Source organism: Crocuta crocuta, unplaced genomic scaffold, assembly GCF_008692635.1.
Source record: "Crocuta crocuta isolate KB4526 unplaced genomic scaffold, BGI_CrCroc_1.0 scaffold1, whole genome shotgun sequence".
In the NCBI taxonomy this organism is placed as follows: Eukaryota; Metazoa; Chordata; class Mammalia; order Carnivora; family Hyaenidae; genus Crocuta; species Crocuta crocuta.
In genome coordinates, this window is record NW_027527930.1 from 2686434 (window position 1) to 2705781 (window position 19348).

The 19348-nt window shown below is 35.4% G+C and overlaps 1 protein-coding gene across 2 annotated transcripts; it reads left to right on the forward strand.

The window, feature by feature from the left end:
• Positions 1-6: 6 nt before the first annotated feature.
• On the forward strand, positions 7-17762 carry PRR27 (proline rich 27). 2 transcript variants are annotated; one of them, XM_077751003.1, is made up of 6 exons: positions 7-145; positions 3945-4087; positions 7083-7141; positions 12926-13402; positions 15250-15297; positions 17742-17762. In XM_077751003.1, exons 3-4 carry the CDS (start codon positions 7094-7096, stop codon positions 13400-13402), a joined length of 525 nt encoding a protein of 174 aa, XP_077607129.1. In that variant the 5' UTR covers positions 7-145; positions 3945-4087; positions 7083-7093; the 3' UTR covers positions 15250-15297; positions 17742-17762. The 2 variants fall into 2 exon arrangements, with proteins under 2 accessions (XP_077607129.1, XP_077607138.1); XM_077751012.1 differs by lacking the exons at positions 15250-15297; positions 17742-17762 and having other exon boundaries at positions 12926-13404.
• Positions 17763-19348: the final 1586 nt, after the last annotated feature.

Here is a 19348-nt window from a genome sequence, read left to right on the forward strand (position 1 = left end):
CCCAGGCATTATCCTTGGTTATTTCAAACATTATCTTGATGGTATCTGTAACTCTTCTGGCTCTCTGCATTTAGTCTTATTTAGAAAACACTCAACCATGAACTTGATTTCTACTTTCACTCCATCCAAACAGCTGAATCCTAAAGTAAGTTACTTTTCTAAACTTTTTTGGTCACCAAAGGCCACTTATCAAACTTTGTGGGCATTAGAGTTAGCTGCCTTCCTCAACTCTCCTTATGCTTCCAATTCATCTTACTAGAAAATAGCTTCCCTTTCTATTTCATAGACTACATAGACCCCATCAAGCCTAAGCACTATCCGCTACCTAGTACAATATTTCAATAACTTGATGATCTCAACATTTAACTATCTCCTTCAAGTCTCTAACAATATGGTGACCCTCCTCCATGTCAAAGCAGTAACTCATTTGATGCTTTTAAAAAATTTCCTCTGTAACCTCTCCTTTTTAATAGATTATGGCAAAAGTAATAAGGGTGATTATAATATCTAACATTGACTGAGCATCTATATGCAGGGTAATTTATATATTTGCCTCAATTAAACTTACAACTATTAAAATTACTATTACATTACTAATAATGATTAATATACCTTGCAGATGAGGAAATTGTAGTAGAAAATGAGTAATTTGCCACCAGAGGTACTATTCTATTTGGAACTATTTATTAAGATTTATTTCCTGGTAATTTTTATAAATCTTTCTTTAGCTATTTCTTTCAGGTATTTCACATGTACTTCTCTTATTGTACAAAACAGTAATATTCTCTAGGACTCTGACTTCAACCACTTCCTTTTAACTGTACATTTTTTTCTATATGATCTTATCCAGTTTAACCATTTTAATTGCCACATATAATTAGCCAATTAAAATCAGCTCCCAGTTTTCTAGATTCAGCTCTATAACTGTTGCCCCTCAAATTTTGAGGGGGGAACCCAACTGGCTCCTGAATATCTATGTATGTGTTGGCTTCCCAAATTAAATTGTAAGCAATATGAGAAGCAACGTGTAAGCAGAGTTTCACTTGACTCCCTAGAAGATAAAACATTATCCAGTATTCAGAGAAAGTCCCAGGTTATTCTATATACTTCAGACCTAATTTTTTAAAATTAATTAATTATTTAATTAATTTGAGAGAAAGAGAGAGCCACGTATGTACACAGGAGAGTGAGGAGGAGAGGGGCAGAGGGAAAAAAAGAGAATCCCAAGCAGGCTCAATGCTCAACATGAAGCCCTGTGCAGGGCTCCGTCCCACAAGCCTAGGATCATGACCTGAGTCAAAATCAAGAGTCAAATGCTCAACCAACTGAGCCACCCAGACGCCCCTGACCCAGTATGCTTTTTTTTTTTTAATGTTTTATTTATTTCTAGGAGAGAGAGAGAGAGAGAGAGAGAGAGAGAGAGAGAGAGAGCATGAGCAGGGGAGGGTCAGAGAGAGAGGGAGTCACAGACTCTGAAACAGGCTCCAGGCTCTGGGCTGGCAGTTAACACAGAGCCCGACGCGGGGCTCCAACCCACGAACCGCGAGATCATGACCTAAGCGAAAGTCGGACGCTTAACCGACTAAGCCACCCAGGCGCCCCCCAGTATGTTTTTTTTAATAGTAAATTAAACTGGAACATAGCAGCTATTACAGCTCCTTTTTTTGATTTCTAAATAATTTTCAAAGATTTGTCAAAGATTCAGTTTCTCCAGATCCAAGTTTATGTCATTGGCAATTGGAAGAGATTTTTAAAACATTGAAGTAAGATAACATTACAAAATATGGCCATTGTTTGCATACTTATGGCAATAACACTTAGTAGTAATAATAATACAAATAGTATTAATGCAAGAGTATTTCTCTTGTAAATTAAAATCCTTGACAATTCCAAGAGTGTATGTCAGTAATGGAGAATAAGGCATCCTATTTCCATTACTACAAAAACATAAGATATGTTCTGGTCCATCACTATTCTTCTAAAAAAATTTTTTAGCGTTATTTATTTTTGAGAGACAGAGAGACAGAGCGTGAGTGGAGGAGGGGCAGAGAGAGAGGGAGAGACAGAATATGAAGCAAGCTCCAGGCTCTGAGCCTTCAGCACAGAGCCCAATGCAGGACTTGAAGCCACAAGCTGTAAGATCATGACCTGAGCCAAAATCAAATACTTAACTGAATGAGCCACCCACGCACCCCCTGGTCCGTCACTACTCTAAAGTCACCTACTGTTTGTGAAATATGATATTGTATATAACAAAAGAAAGTTACTATTATGCTCATTTTCCATGTCCATTCTATCCAGCTGTCCGATTTAATCCATAGGTTTCCCTCCTGTTGAATCATGAAATAGTGAAATTAATAATATCCATTTTTTAGTATAATGATGTGAAATAGAGGATTAATTAAGTTGACACCTTTTTAACTTTATACACATAAAAGTAGCATCTTTGGAGCCTTAAGTTCCAAAGGACTTATTTTAATTTTGTTCCCAGATTACTTTTTATCCACTGGGTTGGATTTGTCACATTCTCTAGGGTCTAGAACAGTACCATGTGTCTAAGTGAAGGAAAAAAGAAAGGAAAAAAGAAAGCAATGAAAAAAGAAAGAAAGGATGAAAGTAAGGAGGGAAGGGAGAGAGGAAGGGAGGGAGGACAGAAAGAAGGAAACTTATCTTCCAGTTCTCGGCATCTTTCCTGGGCTGTAGTGAGTCTACTGATGAGCTAATCAAATACATTCTTTTTCTTTGTTAGTCAGTTTTGATTTCTAGCATTTCCACTTCATTCTTTCATATAGTTTCCCTCTCTGCTGAAATCACCTATGTAATCCTGCATCCTGTCTACCTTACCACTAGATTCTTCAATATGTTATTCAAAATCATTTACATTCTCTGTTTGATAGTTTCAACAAGTCAGTGTAATAACTGACTTTGGTTCTGACAATTGCTTTTTTTAATCTGTAGACTGTTCTTTTGTCTTCCCTTCATGTTGTCATATATATATATATATATATGTATGTATACATATATATATATACATATATATTTTTTACTGAATGCCTACCATGTGTTATAGTTTAGTAGATAATATGTTTTAGTCATATATATATATGTATACATATATACATATAACTATATTATATGNTTCCACAGAAAGAAAATTACATACTTGGAGAAGAGGGTTCTCTCTTCCTAACAAATACTACAGCCCTTTCTATGATTCAAGAGTATCAAGCTAAATCACTTTACGTTACTTTGATTATGACTTAGGCACTGACAGCTAGTACTGTCTTTTATCATTTCTCATTTATATTGCATATTACTAGAAATACATAGTTGTCAAGAATAAATATACGGGACAGAAGTGCTCTTTAAGTTTTTAATATTTATTTATAGTTGGCAATTCATGTTTGTAATACTAATATAAAAAAGACACCACACTATTATTTTATTTTAATTTTTTTAATGTTTATTTATTTTTAAGAGAGAGAGAGAGAGAGAGAGCACAAGCAGGGGTGGGAGGGAGAGAGGGAGACACAGAATCTGGAGCAGGCTCCAGGCTCTGAGCTGTCAGCACAAAGCCTGATGTGGGGCTGTAACCCACAAAATGCTAGATCATGACCTAAACTGAAGTTGGATGCTTAACCAACTGAGCTACCCAGGCGCCCCCACCACACTGTTATTTAAAACAATATTTATGTTAATCCATTTTATTCCATATTTAACATATAATGAATTAAGTATAAAATTCCTTCATCACCCTTTCGAATTAGTGTCCACAATCAAGTAATCAATATTTTCAAAATGTAGTTAGTATTTAAGTTTAATACAGTTCTCAATTGATCTTTTACTGCCACATTATGCGAATTTCCCGGATTTTATGATTCTGTGAAATAAGGGGATTAATTTACAGTCAAATAAGTCAAATTCATATGTTTTTATTTTTTCAGATATGAAGCTGATTTATTTCAAAACAAAGGAAGTCAATTACATTAAAGACTTCTTATAAGTACCCCTGGAGGAAAGGGAGTGAGAGAGAGTGTCCAGAGCAAAACCAGATGTACAGCCATTAATTTCCATCCTGGAAAAAAAGGTATCCTCCCCTCCACTCCCATATAAAAATGCTTCCATATTAAAAGATTCTCCCCTAGGTCTCAGTTAATAGAGTGACTATCAACGCATGTCATATTTACATTCTCTCCGGGTTTGAGGAAGTTAGTAACACAAGGTGGTAAGTAAATCTAATCCACCACACGTCTGAATGATTACTTCAAGACTCAATAAGAGAAGACTCATCCCAGGATTTTTTTTTTTTTTTATTCCCTAGATTCAGACTGGACTCAGGAGTTCACATAAGCCCTAAAAGAATGGGTTTGTTCTACTCAGGAATTCACTTCTTCTCAGGAAGAACGGGGTCAAGTAAGCCCCTCTCACTTAAAAGCTATTTGAAGGAAAACAAAAAACTGAGGAAAAGGAGAATGGAATACTATTATTTCAATGAGACATGAATATTTTGTTCCTTCTGGAGTATTCTAAAGACAAGTGATATATGAGTGGATAAATAAATTTAGACAGTGAGACAAGGGAGAGATTTTAAACGTAGATAAATCTGGAATTTTTCCACTCTTGATTTTTTTAGAACTCTAAAATTATAAATGAATGAATGCTTTATTCTTTAAATTCTTTATGAAAAAGAAATGCTTATTCATTTTTAATAGAATTGCTAATACATAAGAGCTTCGTTAAATTGATAGTTACATTAAGACAAAAAGTCAAATTAAGTAAAATTATGCTTATTGGGTTATCTATAATATACTAATTTAAGCTGGCATTATTTGAACTACTTATATACAATTTATTTTCAAATCACATTAAAGGAGGTGAATTTGCATTCTCTCACATAGTTTCTTTATAACTATATTTTAGGGCCTTTGTATATAATCAAATTGATAGGTTCCCAAAATAATAGTGGGGTAAGGAAGTTCTTCTAAATTATTCTAGTGCCATATAATGTGACAAATGTTAGATAATTATTAAACAATATGATAAATATCATTACCAAAATTAAGCATTTGTCATATAATATGTATATAAAAATCTGTTCCAGCCAATTAAATCCTCCTGTTTCAGAGACCCAGAAAAAGCTAAAAGGAATGAGGTTTCAGAGAGATCAATAAATACATCAGGTAACTTTATATTGTTAACCTTTAGGGTCTACCATGAAGCATAGGCTACTGAAAAAAATATTTGGTTAAAACTGAAGGCTAAAATATCATCTTCTTATGTATAAATTCATGATATTTTTTGTTTCACCAACTAACATTTTTATTTTCTTTTTACAAAAATGTCAAAATGCAGCAGAGAGGGAATTTTGGCACTACAAACAATTTTAGGAGATTTGTTTGATAGATTAATTTGTTCCTCTATTTATAATATAACCCATTCTAAAAGCTTTTAAGACAACTTGCAAAATAAGTAAAACAGGATTTTTTTTAAGATAAGCATTTTGATGAGACAGAGTAAGACTGGGGTAAATAAGATAAAGCCAGAGATGGAGTAAGCATGCCCACATGAGGTGCCTCAATGCCCTGGAGAGTTCTAAATATGGCCAAGATATTTGACTCTGAAATTCCTGGGAGGCAAAGAACCACAAATAAATGCAAAAATAAGAGATAAGTAATATCAATGTATCTAGGCCATGAAAGTATATCTGTAGCTGAAAAAAAAAAAATCCTGGGTATTTGGACCTGTCAGGAATTTCTCCAGTGCTGCTTATTGGTAGAGAGAATGAGGCACAGATATTTGCCACCTAGATATTTACAACTTAAAAACTATATAAACCTATTGGTGTCTTTCTTACATAGTCTCTCAACAATAACAACAACAACAACAACAAACCAGATGTATAATACCAAAGAACATTATAGCGAAGATTATCCAATAGGTGGCCAAAATCATGTTAAACAAGTTAAACACATGACCTAAAATAAAAAATATGTTTGGAGAAGTGGATGGAGTATATAATTTCCAGGGCTTTGCCCATGAATAAAGTTTTGTAGCTTAGGTCTTGTTATAAATTAGGCACTAAAGCATTCACAATCTCAACTAAAACTTGAAAATATTTCATATTATTAGAATATACTTAGCATACAAGTAATACATTCTCACTTCACAAAAACATTATAGACTATAGAAGATAAAATGAAATTATTGAAATTATTTTTAAAATCGCCCATGAACTAATTAGAAACAGCCCATTAAATATTTTAGCTATATTTGACATCTGAATATTCACTTGGCAATATATCATGGACCTGATATTATTATTCCTAATGAATTACTTCACATTGGGCATTCATATTTTTTCACAATCGAGATACTGAATAATAATATATAAATATCTTGTATGTAGACTTTTTGTTAATGAGGGAGATAATTTATGATTTTGAAGAAGAGAGAAAACATAAACTTTAATAATCAACTGACTAGAGATTAGTTTTACTGTCTTTGAAAGAATTTTCTTTGAAGAAAATTAAGCCTTCCAAGATACACATCTGAACATGTGGCTGTGCTACCACCTTTCAGAGCAAAAGAGAAACATTAATGATTAAGAACCTAATGGTTTATGCCACAGTATATAGTGGCAACAACCTTTGGACTTGAAATTTTTTCCAAGTGGTTGATACCAACTTCCCACAGAACCTGTAAAAAAGAAAATCTTATTACAGCAGCCATAGAAAGCTACTTTTCAGCAGTTTTATTTTATGCTAAGCCCTCCATGACAAATTAATTGCAAAAATGTATCTCTATGTAACTGAATGAATTCACTCTCACTTAAAGAAGTTTAGTTAGAGGCCAATTAATTATTGAAGAACATTTGTAAAAACAGGTAATTTGAGTTGTAGCATAATTCCCGTTAGGTCATGGGGACAGTAGTTATTAGCAGGACCAAATTTTCTGCTAAGGGTGCTTCTACTCAGACTAAGAAAGCCATGCATTCTTTTGTGTCTCCCTCAGAGAACAGACATAACTAACATACATATTGTATATTTTCCAAAGTAACCACTGTCCAAAATTAATCTTCGTAGGGTCACTCAAAATGAAGCTTCTATTATGGGCCTGCGTCTTGTGTGTTGCTTTTACAAAGGTAAGTAAGTAAACAGACTTCTAAAATTATAGCCACAGTATAACCATTGAATAATTATAGATAAGGGTTATAGTGTTGATAAAACTGCAGCAGAGAGATATGTTAATGGGCATGAGGTTTGTCTTACAAAGTTTTCTTTTTTTAAAAAAAGTATTTATTTTGAGAGAGAGAGAAAGAGAAAGAGGGCACATAGGAGTGGGGAGAGGAGCAAAGAGAGAGAGAAGAAAGAATCCCAAGTAGGCTCTGTGCTGTCAGCGAAAGCCTAACACACCGGGCTGGATCCCAAAAACCAAGAGATCATGACCTGAACAGAAATCAAGAGTCAGACACTTAACCGACTAAGCCACCCAGGCCTCCTTGTTGTAACAAACTTTTCAAAAGAAATGTTAAAAATTAATAAATAAAGTTGTGTTAACTGAAAACAGCTAACCAGCAAGGAAGAGAGGTTAGTTCAAAAATGCAGTGGGCTAGAGGAAGATAAAGTTACACAGAATCAACATCCCATTTAGATTATTTTAACAGAGTCTACGTTTTTAAATTATGGAAAGCTTGCTTGGGTTTCCCCTGGGAGTGATGTTCCATTGCTGGAGGTATTTAGGTGGAGTCACAAGAAATATCTGGTGAGGCATACTTAAATATACTTAATACTTAAATGGACATAGCGCCCTTCAATGTAGCAAAAACAAATTAGACTCTGATACAAAAAAAAAAAATAGCTGTTGGAAAATTCTTAATCCTAGCCAATGAGTGTGCTAGACATCCTCCTTTGTATATGGAGAAAATTATGACACTTACCTCATAGAATCGTTTTGGGGATTACATCATTATCTAAAGTGCTTGGCAGAATATTTAGGATACAATACATGCTCAAATGTTACTCGATATTATTAACTATTTTACAATTCTTACTATCATCCTGTATAAATTTCAAGATATTGTCCTCTTAAAATTATGTTAAATTCTAATTCTTAAACTACTAAATGATGAGTTTCTACACTATTTTTTTATCTTGTGCATAAGCTGTGGCGAATTTATAAAATATATTGAAGCTTAATTGAAGAACAAATGCATATATGATCCTGCAACTGTAAAAAGTGACAGGCGCGCCTGAGTGGCTTAGTCGGTTAAGCGTCCACTTTCGCTTAGGTCATGATCTCGCGGTTCGTGGGTTCGAGCCCCGCGTCGGGCTCTGTGCTGACTGCCAGCTCAGAGCCTGGAGCCTGATTCAGAGTCTGTGTCTCCCTCTCTCTCTGACCCTCCCCTGCTCACGCTCTCTCTCTCTCTCTCCTAGAAATAAATAAAAATATATAAAAAAAAAAAAGAAGTGACATATATACACACAAGTGCAGGTGCACACACACACACACACATAATGCAATGAAAACCTGAGAGGTGAAACAGAGCAATAAAACCAGATATATGAATAACAGCTGAATGATCTTTCAGTGGGTAAGATTGATATACATGTAGGAAATTACAAACCAAAACCCATCAGCCAAAGTAAAACTTTCTAAGTAAACTATTTAGGTCAAAACCGTATGTTGATAATAATAACAAACAATTTATACTAATGATTCATATTTCAAAAATAAAAAAACTATACTAATAAGACTGTACAAATTCTTCAGTAATATGGAAATCTGGGTGCAGATGTTTTCAAATAAATAATCATATTGAATTAATTTTTCCTTTGTTTTAGAAGCATTTCTTCCATGTTCCTGAGGTAAAACTTTTTCATTTACATATGAATGTGCTTGTTTTTATCAGAAAGTGTATCTTACATTTTAAAAGTCTTGTATTTTCTTTACAATGCAATTTTATGACTACTGTTATTAAATTTGATAGAAAAATGTTTGGAGTACAAATATACTTGTGTTTAACATATTTCCCATAAGGTCTTTATTTCTTTTCAATAAGCAGAAGTAGTAGGTAAGGGCACTCCCTCTGCAGAGTGATAAATATTTTGTTATGCCCAATAAAATTTGTGACAATGTCTTAAATTTACTTGAATGAATTAAGTGAGGAATTCAGAAAGGTTTTGCCTGTATGAAAGATTACACTAGATGATAGCATGATCTAGGAATTACTAATAGGAAGAGTGTGTCCCAAAGAGCTAGATGATTGCTGTGCAGAAAATACCCACAAATTACCCCTATGTACAAGGCCACAGCATTGATCAATGATCGATTGACTAGTATAAGACTTTTTTAAGTTGTTTGTCATTTTTGCCTCAAATGCTGATGACAGGAGTGTGTTAAGAAAATTCTGTTTGTACCATCTACAAGAATGCAGTAGATAAACATGACAACCTAGCAAAGGAAAGCCAGAGATATGGTCTGAATATGCACGCTTTTGACCTAATGCCATGAGATATATGGAAAAAGAATAGAAAGGTTTTGAAATAATTGTTAAAATGAAAACAGTAGGAGGTGTTCCTCTGAATTTCTTATAGGAATTAATATTTTAATTATGAGAGTCTAGGGCTGTGTGGTCACAATACAACTCACTGACATTTGTGTCTGTGAACACTCTGGAATATGTATCACTTGTGCATCATGCATCATACCTTAAAATGAAAATATGATGCATGAACAAACATTTTTAACTCAGTAATTCAAGGAAACCAACCTAAAATTAGAAAGAAATATCATATACAATATTAAACTCTTTTTCTTCAGTTTTTTGAGTCTAGTTGGCACACCATGTTACATTGATTTTGGGTATACAATATAGTGATTCAACCTCTCTATATGTTACACAGTGCTCACTGCTGCTGTAGCCACCATCCGTCACCACACAGTGTTGTCACAACACCATTCGCCATGTTCCATAGGCTGTGCTTTTGATTTCCATGACTTACTCATTTCATAAGTCTCTATCTGCCTTTCCCATTCACCTTTTTTTTTTTTAATTTTAAGAGAGAGAGATAGAGAGAAAGAGAGAGAGAAACAGAGCATAAGCAGGGGAGGGACAAAAAGAGACTCGAGACACAGAATCAGAAACAGGCTCTAGGCTCTGAGCTGTCCACACCAAGCCGCAGGAGGGGCTCAAACCCAGAAGCAGCCACATTATGGCCTGAATGAAAGTCAGAGACTTAACGGACTGACCCATTCAGGTGCCCCTTCCAATCACCTATTTTATCCATTCCTTTTCCTCCTTCCCTCTGGCAACAATCAGTTTGTTCTCTGTATTTATAGGTCTCATTTTACTTTTGTTCTCTGTATTTATAGGTCTCATTTTACTTTTTGTTTATGCATGTGTTTTCTTTTTCATACAATATTAAATTTTAATGAGGAAGCTGGACTGGCTGGGAGGTCTAATAATCAGCCCTGAACAAAGAAAGCTTGATTATTCTTTCCAGCACCTAGGAACCCAATGTCTAACACATGAATAGCACATAGTAGGCAGTCATTTTATACTTTAAAAAAAATAAATCCTAGAATATCCATCAAGAAAAAGCTTACAAATACCCAAAGCTGTCGAGGAACAATCTGCATTTTCTGAGAATTTATTTTGCAAAGCCTAGTTTAGTTAAAGGGGATTTTATAATAAACACTAATAATGCTCTAATGTAAATATCTGGTAGACATAAGCAACTAGCCACAGAACTGAAACAAAATATTTGGTGCCCTATGTATGAAAGTTTGTAAATAGATATGTATAAGAAATTTAACGATTGTGTAAAAACACTGGCACTAATAGAACATTAACATTGGCTATTCTGTATATATTTTATAACAAGTATTTTGAATAACAGAAGAACCTTAATAGTCACAGGAAAAAAAGGCAAACAACTGCACCACTTAAGAAAATCCCAAATCACTCAGAGAGTTCTATCAGTTATAATCACTGAATCACTGGTGAAAAGGTAAAATATATTCATATATGTCTATATTTTAAGATATTAAAATGTATTCTATATTATTTTCTTTTTACAATAATATTTTCTATCTAATAATGTTAAACGCATCAGAATCTTGGATTGCAAATAATTTGTTTGCAAGTGTTCCACAAGACAAGCAAACATTTCTACTAAATGATGAGTGATGTCTTACAATAGGAATAGTATGTGATGCTGAAGGTCACATGCTCACAACTGAGCCAATGGTTCTTGAAATATCTTTGATATAAGAGTGCTTTGGATTACAAGCTTGTTCTGGAACAAATTATGCTCTCAGACCAAGGTTTTACTGTAATTCAGTAGTATGTTTTCCTTGACAGGCTTGGAAAGTAATTTAGAAACATGTTCTCTTTTCTTGCTTTGATGGGCTAATTTAAAATGAATATATTAATATAAGCATATGTATAATTATACATTCAGGAACTGTCTTGTTCATACTGATATCTTGTCCAGATTCACTCCCTGCACTTTACATTAAATGTTTTTAACTGAAATGTAGTTGTATAAAGTCATATATGGTAGAAAAGTACTATTGATAAAGAAGGAAGTANACCGACTAAGCCACCCAGGCGCCCCAGAAGGAAGTATTTTCTAACAAATATGAAACTGGGTCTAGTTCACAAATGGTGTCTGCCATTGGACAGTTAACTTGGAACACATGTAAATAAAATAAGTTCACTGGTTAGCATTAACATAAACACATTAGAAGTATTAAGTATAGTTCATTATATTTTAAAATACTTAAGTTATAAACATTTAAAATTTCCTAAATTATAATTGAGCGGTGCAATGTATCAAAGAATCTAGGAACTTGATTTATAAACCAATATGTAACAAAATCGCTCATGAAAACTGACAAATTTGATAGGAAATAAAATTTTATGTATATGAGACCAAGACATGTCTTAATGTTTTGTAAATTTCTACATAATTTTGTGACCTTGAAGCTCCCCAATAATCTTACACACACGTAATAGACAAATCTGGATAGCAACTGGAGGAAAATGTAGCAGCCCTTCTACGGAAGGAAATCATGTGAAATTTAATAGGAAATGCATCAGCAACATTCATAATCTCATTTAAAACACAAACACCACAGGAAAAATTAAATATGAAAAGCAACAGTATATATTGCAAAATGATCAACACATTAAGTCTAGTTAATGTCCATCACCACAGTTACAATTTTTCTTGTGATGAAAACTTGTATTATTTATTTATTTATTTATTTGTGTGTGTGTGTGTGTGTGTGTGACAAATACTTTTAAGATCTACTGCTCACAATTTTCAAATATACAATACAGTATTAACTGTAGTCAATTATATCTCAATTTTTTTAAAAAGCCAGTAGTTACTCATCGACATCCAGCCTGCTTTCCTTCTTACTAACAATTTGAGATACTTGGCTTGGGTGAGTGGCGTTGGATGCAATAGGATGGGAAGGAAATCAAAAGGACACCTGGAAGAGGTATTATGAAGTGAATGCTTGGGTGGGGCACTTTGGACATCTCAGGAGCAGGCAATGAGATGAGTGGGCCGGGCAGAAGGTACAGAGAAGGAGGCCTGGAATTACCAATCCTATACTGTGCACCCCCTTTCCTTCTCTTTTTGTCCTGGCCTAATGTACAGTTCATAACACTCTGATTTACCTAAATACAAAATATTTCTCCCTCACTTGAGACGTATTCAGTTGTCTCAAGAAATTAGTAGTCTCCTATTTCAAAAATATAGAAGCATATTAGCTTTGAGAAAGAGACTAAATTGGAATTCTTACAAAAATAATCTTCACTCATCATATATCATTACAATCATAACATAAGTAATACACGGATAGGATAGATCTAAATAGTCAACTTTAACTGACTTCTTTGCTTTTCCTGCAGGATTGCAGTGGCAATCGTTACCTACTTAACCCATCTCTGAGTATTCCTTATCCCGTGTCAGGCACTGATTCTGCTCCTTCTTTTCGTCCTTCAGAGAATAAAGTCCCCCATTACCCTGGGAATCCTGACCCTCATACTGAGGTGCCCTCATTTCCCTGGATTCTCACCTCTCCCTCTCCCGGAGCCCCCTTCTACCACACTTGTAATTTCCGTGTAACTGCTTGGCCGATCTCCTCTCCTCCTCCTCAGGAATCTTCCCATGTTGTCCCTAACTCACATAGACCTGAAGGACCTTCCTTCTCACCCAATGCTCCCCTGTCCCCTACTGCCGACCCTTCTGTAGCTACACCTCATGTAGCCACAAGTACTACGCCACCTCCACACCTAGAGACTGTTGCAGTGGAGCCTGGGCCGATTGAGCCTGATGACGCCGAGCCCGTTGCCCCAGAACCTCAGCCGCCTTCTTCTCCTGCCTAGGTGAGTTGCCTAAATCTTACTCCTGTGACGCATGGAATTTGTAGGAATGTGAAAGAAACTGAATCTCTCCATAAGCAAGCAAATATCAGCTTAAACATGTTGAACAGCTTTATTAAGATACAGTTAGCGTATAGCACACTACGGATACTAAAAAGCACACTTTCATAAGTTTTCACATACGTATATATCAATGGGGGAAAAAATCCCACCCTCCCCTTTCTCCTATTTCCAACCTATTTTCTGTCACCACAGACAGGCTGGTTTGTATGTTTTAGAATTGCATGGAAGCAGGATAAAAGTGTAAATACTTTTGGGTCTGGCTTCTTTCACTCAGCATGATTATTTCGAAATTGGGGGAAAGCATTGTTCTTCACATATACACATATTCAAGGGTTTTATTTTCAGTGAGCATTAGGCTACTATGCTGTTAAGCCTTATTAATTAAGCAGGAACAAAGAAACATTCTTATCTAAGGCTAATTTTTCCCATTACAGAGATCAAACCGTTCTGAGTACCCAAGCTTATGCCCTGTGAATTTTGAGATTTTTGTTGTTATTGTTGTTGTTCTGAGTACTCAAACTTACGCTCTGTGAATTTTGAGATTTTTTTACTCTTTTGAGATCCAAACCTTTCCCCTGCCCTAGGGGAGTACCAGATATTGTTCCCTTTTGTCTTTCAGGAGGTTTTTTGCCTTGGCCTCGAGTGGAATCTTCATATGAATAACCTATGCTTAGCTAAAACACGAGGAAAACATTTTAGATCTTTGTATCTACATCTTTGTCCTTCTCTTTCCTCTCTAATGCTCTGCCCTGTGAATTTCAGCTACCTTGTCTTCCTGGGCTCCTAGCTCCATCTCCCTTAATGAAGACCTGGAAATGCTCCAGGCAGTAAGTAAGCTAGGACAATCATCAATCGTCAGGTTTACTTCATTTGCTTCCTGTCTCTTATGGATCACTGTCTTTCTCACCTGACAGTTCAGATCTCAAGAGACTGTTGTTTCTCATATGTTAGGTACATTTTTAAAAATTTCCTCGAAGTAAGAGGGTAAAACCAGTTTCTGATACTCATCTTGACCTAAAGTATAGTTCTCTAGACTTTTTCAAAACAGTAACTCTTTAAACAATCTTTAGGAAGCACTTATTCCCTAAGTTTTAGTGTATGTAGTCCAAGCAATTGGGTTATTATATAAAAGAGAATGTGGGATTAAAAACTACATAGAAGATACTCTGAATTCTGGGCACAGACAGAAAAGAAATGGGAGCTTAAATCCACCAGTGAGTAATTTCTTCAGTACATTGTCACTAATCGAATACTCCTAGCATCTGCTTCCTACAAAGAGGTACAAATCTCTTCCTGTTCCTTTGTTTTTGATTAAGATCAGGATCAAGTTAAAAGCTAGCTTGAAACTGCACCAGAGTACAAAGAGCTAGCCTTATTCTACAATGCTCCACACATTAACATATTCATTTAGTAGGTTGCTTTGATCTAAAGCACTTTCCATTTACAAGCATATGCTTGTGCCTCACTTGGGGGAAGAGAGGAAATGTTGGAATGTAGGGATAAAAAGAAACAGGACCTAAGATAAAAATGGGCCTTAAAAACACTGCTAAATACTTGGACTTTATCCTGTAGCCAAAGGAATTTATCAAGGAGCTTCACTGAGAAGAATGCTTTGAACAGCTCTCTGTTTTCAAAAGCTAAACATGATAGCAATATAGAGGATTCTAAATATGAGTTATAAAGAGATCAGTAGGATACAATTTCTTAGAGAATAAAGATTATTCAGAAAAATGTAGGCCCAATATTATGAAATGAAGTACATTTATCATGCATGACTTTTTTTTAAGGTAAAGAAATGAAATTTTCTAGATAAGAGAGACCAACCATTTGTTTCTGTAAGTCATAGGTGATACTGAGATTTAAAAATCACACCTTATGGGGCACCTGGGTGGCTCATTTGATGGAGCATCTGGTCATGACTTCAGCTCAGGTCATGATCTTATGATTCATGAGTTCAAGAGTTTGTGCCCTGCATCGAGCTCTCTGCTAGCAGCATGGAGCCTGCTTTGGATCATTTCTCCCTATTCCTCTGCCCTGACCCTGCTCACACTTTCTTTCAAAAATAAATAAACTTTAAAATTAAAAAATCACATTAAATAGACCAAATCTTATCATCTGAAACCACCTTGGAATATTTTCTTATGACCTGAAACCAAGAAAATGGAGTGTGGAGAGGCCCTGGTACCCAGCATCTGAGAATCTCTGCAATTATCAACTCATGTCCAGTGTAAGGAACGGAAGAACTGTGTAGATAGCTCTTCCTTAAATTGATCCAAATTGATTATGACACATATTCTAAAACAATATTGGTCGGTATAAGGAAGAAACCTCCACAGGAGGTATGGGGGTTGAATTGTGGAGGAGAGGAATTGTCACTAAAGTTGTCACAGATCATTCTGTATGCTATTCAATCCACTTCCATTCTTACCCCACACCCAAAACCACTGTCTCAGAAAACACACACAATTTAGATAAGAAATCTCNGGAAGAAAGGCATTGTTCAAAAAGCTCATTTGGACTCATGCCAAACCTGAGTTTATCTGAACAAAAAACTTAGTTACCCTTCTTACAAGTTCTCACCCCTTTGTTCCTTCCCAAAGTTGGTTTAATTTTACTGTTATAAAATTGAACAGGAAAATTGCAAGCCTTTTTTTTACTGTCAGTCAAATCAAAATTTCTACTGAAGCGACATCAGTGGTTAAAGCATAATTGAAAATCAAATGTGATGGCAGCTAATACTGTTGGTGATGCCTTGTAATGACAGCTCTTACCAAGGAAATTAAAAGGCTTAAAATTTTAGAGGCACCTGGGTGGCTCAGTTGGTTAAGCATCCGACTTTGGCTCAGGTCATGATCTCATGGTTTGTGGGTTCTAGCCCTGTGTCGGGCTCTGTGCTCACAGTGAGCTCAGAGCCTGGAGCCTGTTTCAGATTCTCTATCTCCCTCTCTCTCTGACCTTCCCCTGCTCATGCTGTCTTCTCTCGCCCTCTCAGAAATAAATAAAACATTGAAAAAAAATTTTTTAAAGGCTTCAGATTTTAATGCTATTATATTCCTTGGGTTTTTACTTATTTTACTATTATATATTATTGTTGATGACTAGTTGAAGATATTAGACAAATTTAATTTCATATTTTCATTTAGCATTATGTTTAGTTTCTTACTATATTTACTTAACTCACAGCTTAAAAGAGAAAGTGTGCTATTTTCTAAAGTCTCCTAAGGCCAAGAAGGAATTCTATTTCAAATCATTCAGTATCAGAAGATTGTGTTGATCTGAATCCAACACCTCACACAAAGGAACCCTCTACAGTACATACATGCATGCAAATAAAACATAATATTGAATTAAGGGGCGTCTGAGTGGCTCGGTTGGTTAAGTGTTGGACTTCGGCCTAGGTCATGATCTTGCTGTACCAGAGTTCGAGACCTGCGTCAGGGTCTGTGTTGACAGCTCAGAGTCTGGAGCCTGCCTCAGATTCTGTGTCTCCCTCTCTCTCTGCCCCTCCCTGACTCATGCTCTGTCTCTCTCTCTTAATAGTAAATAAACATTAAATTTTAAACAATAAAAAATATTGAATTACAATTGCACTTAAAAATTTTTTAATACTTATTTTTGAGAGAGAGAGACAGGGTATGAGTGGGGGAGGGGCAGAGAGAGAGGGAGACACAGAATCTGAAGCAGGCTCCAGGCTCTGAGCTGTCCACCCAGAGCCTGGTGCCGGGCTCGAACTCATGAACCACGAGATCATGACCTGAGCTAAAGTAAGTTGTTTAACTGACTGAGGCACCCAGATGCCCTGAATTAAAATTGCATTTTAAAATAAATTATTACAAGACTGCGTAGGTAATATATACAAGAAGATAGAAGAAAACAAACTTTGATTCGCTTAAATGTGCATTTTAATCATAAACATGGGGGCTCCTGGGTGGCTCAGCCGGTTAAGCGGCCAATTTCTGCTCAGGTCATGATCTCGCTCTAGCTGTCAGTCAGTTTGAGCTCCTCTTCGGGCTCTGTGCTGACAGCTCAGAGCCTGGAGCAAGCTTTGGATTCTGTGTCTCCCTCTCTGTCTGCCCCTCCCCTGCTCAACACTCTCTCTCTCTCTGTCTCTCTCTCTGTCTCTCTCTCAAAAAAAAAAATCACAAACATGGATTTGTAGGTAACCTTTCAATAGAGTCCTTTTAACATTAAAATCATGAAACAACAAAAGCAATTTTGTTGTGTGAGTAACTTTGTAATTTTATTATATAAAACTAATATCTTCCTTTCCTTTTTTCAGATTCTGTTGCAGAAATCAGTGAAATCTACAAAACTTTACCTTCTTTTCCAGACTTTCATTCAGTATATTAAAAACACTAGTCTAACATATTGATTGGCTTGTGGTATTTTTTTCATCAGACTTCATTTATACAGAAATGATGTTTATGATGTACTTTTTCCATCCAAAATTTAAAAGGCTATTTCCTAAGTATGTAAATAATTTTTAGAGATTTAAACATATGATGGCAATATGTGTCTTTCTTTTGAATAAACACTATCTAAAAAAATAAAACACAAATAGAATTTTTAATAGTTTCTTTCTAAATTATTATTTTTGAAAATGTGACAGAAGGCAATTAAAGGAGAGACAACCATCATTCCACAGATCTCCCCCATTATCTTTCCCTCAAAATGTTTTATCTACTTTTTAAAACTTGTATTTGTATCAGTTTACATAGCGGTTCCCAGTGTTAGACACTGTTCTAAGCTCCTAACAAAAATTAATTTACGCCCTTATAATAACCATGAAGTAGATATTATTATCACACCCATCTTAAATATTAGGAAAATGAGTAACAGAGAAGATAAATGATTTACCAAAGTTTATTCATTTAGAAAAGTATCAGAAGCAGGATGAGAAAGCATACCAAAGTACACAGAATTGGAACTTTATTAGAAATCAGAAGACTCACATTGGCATGAAGTTAAACATGATGGCTCTATTTGTTTCTTTGCCTGTTGCAACGTATTATCACTAAATTGGAGACTTAAGCCAACAAAAATATATTCTCTTACAGTTCTGGAGGTCCAAAATCAGCTTTACGGGGCTGAAATCAATGTATTGGCAGGGCCATGAACCCTTTGATAGGCTTTTGGAGAGCTTTGGCTCTTCCAGCTTCTTCCTGTGGCTGCTAGTGTGCTTTAACTTGCTGCTGCATCATTCCAATCTTCAAGGAATGCACCATCAAACCTCTGTCTGCTCTTTCCTTTTCACTGCTTTCCTTCTTGGGTGTGTCCAAATCTTCCTCTGCCTCCCTCTGTAAGGATACTTTGTGATTACGTTTAGGATCCACTCAGGTAATCAAGTACAATCTCTCCATTTCAAAATTTAAATCCACCATTTCATTTAATCACGTCTCTCAAAGACCTCTGTGTGCCAAATAAGGCAATATTCATAGATTCTGGGGATTAGGATAGGACCAGTCACTATATTGAATGCCTTTTTCTAAAATAATTTTCTGTTACCCTCTTAATTTGTGGGTGACTTCAATAAAGTCTTCAAGGAAAATATGTGGAAATACGACACCATTTATCTGACTTTTTCCTGAGTTACTTTTAAAACATTTATTTGGGGTACCTAGGTGGCTCAGTCGGTTAAGTGTCCAACTCTAAATTTCTGCTCAGGTCATGATCTCCTGGTTTGTCAGATCAAACCCCTCATTGGGCTCTGCTCTAACAGTCCACTTGGGATTTTCTTTCTACCCCACTCTCATGTTCATTCAGTCTCTCTCTCAAAAATAAGTGAAGAAATATTTTTTAAATGAGGACATTTATTAATAATCCCTGTAAGTGAAAGAAAGAGTGTCCATATACTTGCTTTACAATGTCTATATCCTTTTGTATCTC

Excerpts from the sequence above, each read along its gene's own strand:
- PRR27 (XM_077751003.1), top strand. The coding sequence starts at position 7,094 with ATGAAGCTTCTATTATGGGCCTGCGTCTTGTGTGTTGCTTTTACAAAG. Across the intron at positions 7,142-12,925 it reads TGTGTGTTGCTTTTACAAAG|GATTGCAGTGGCAATCGTTA; the intron begins GTAAGTAAGTAA and ends CTTTTCCTGCAG.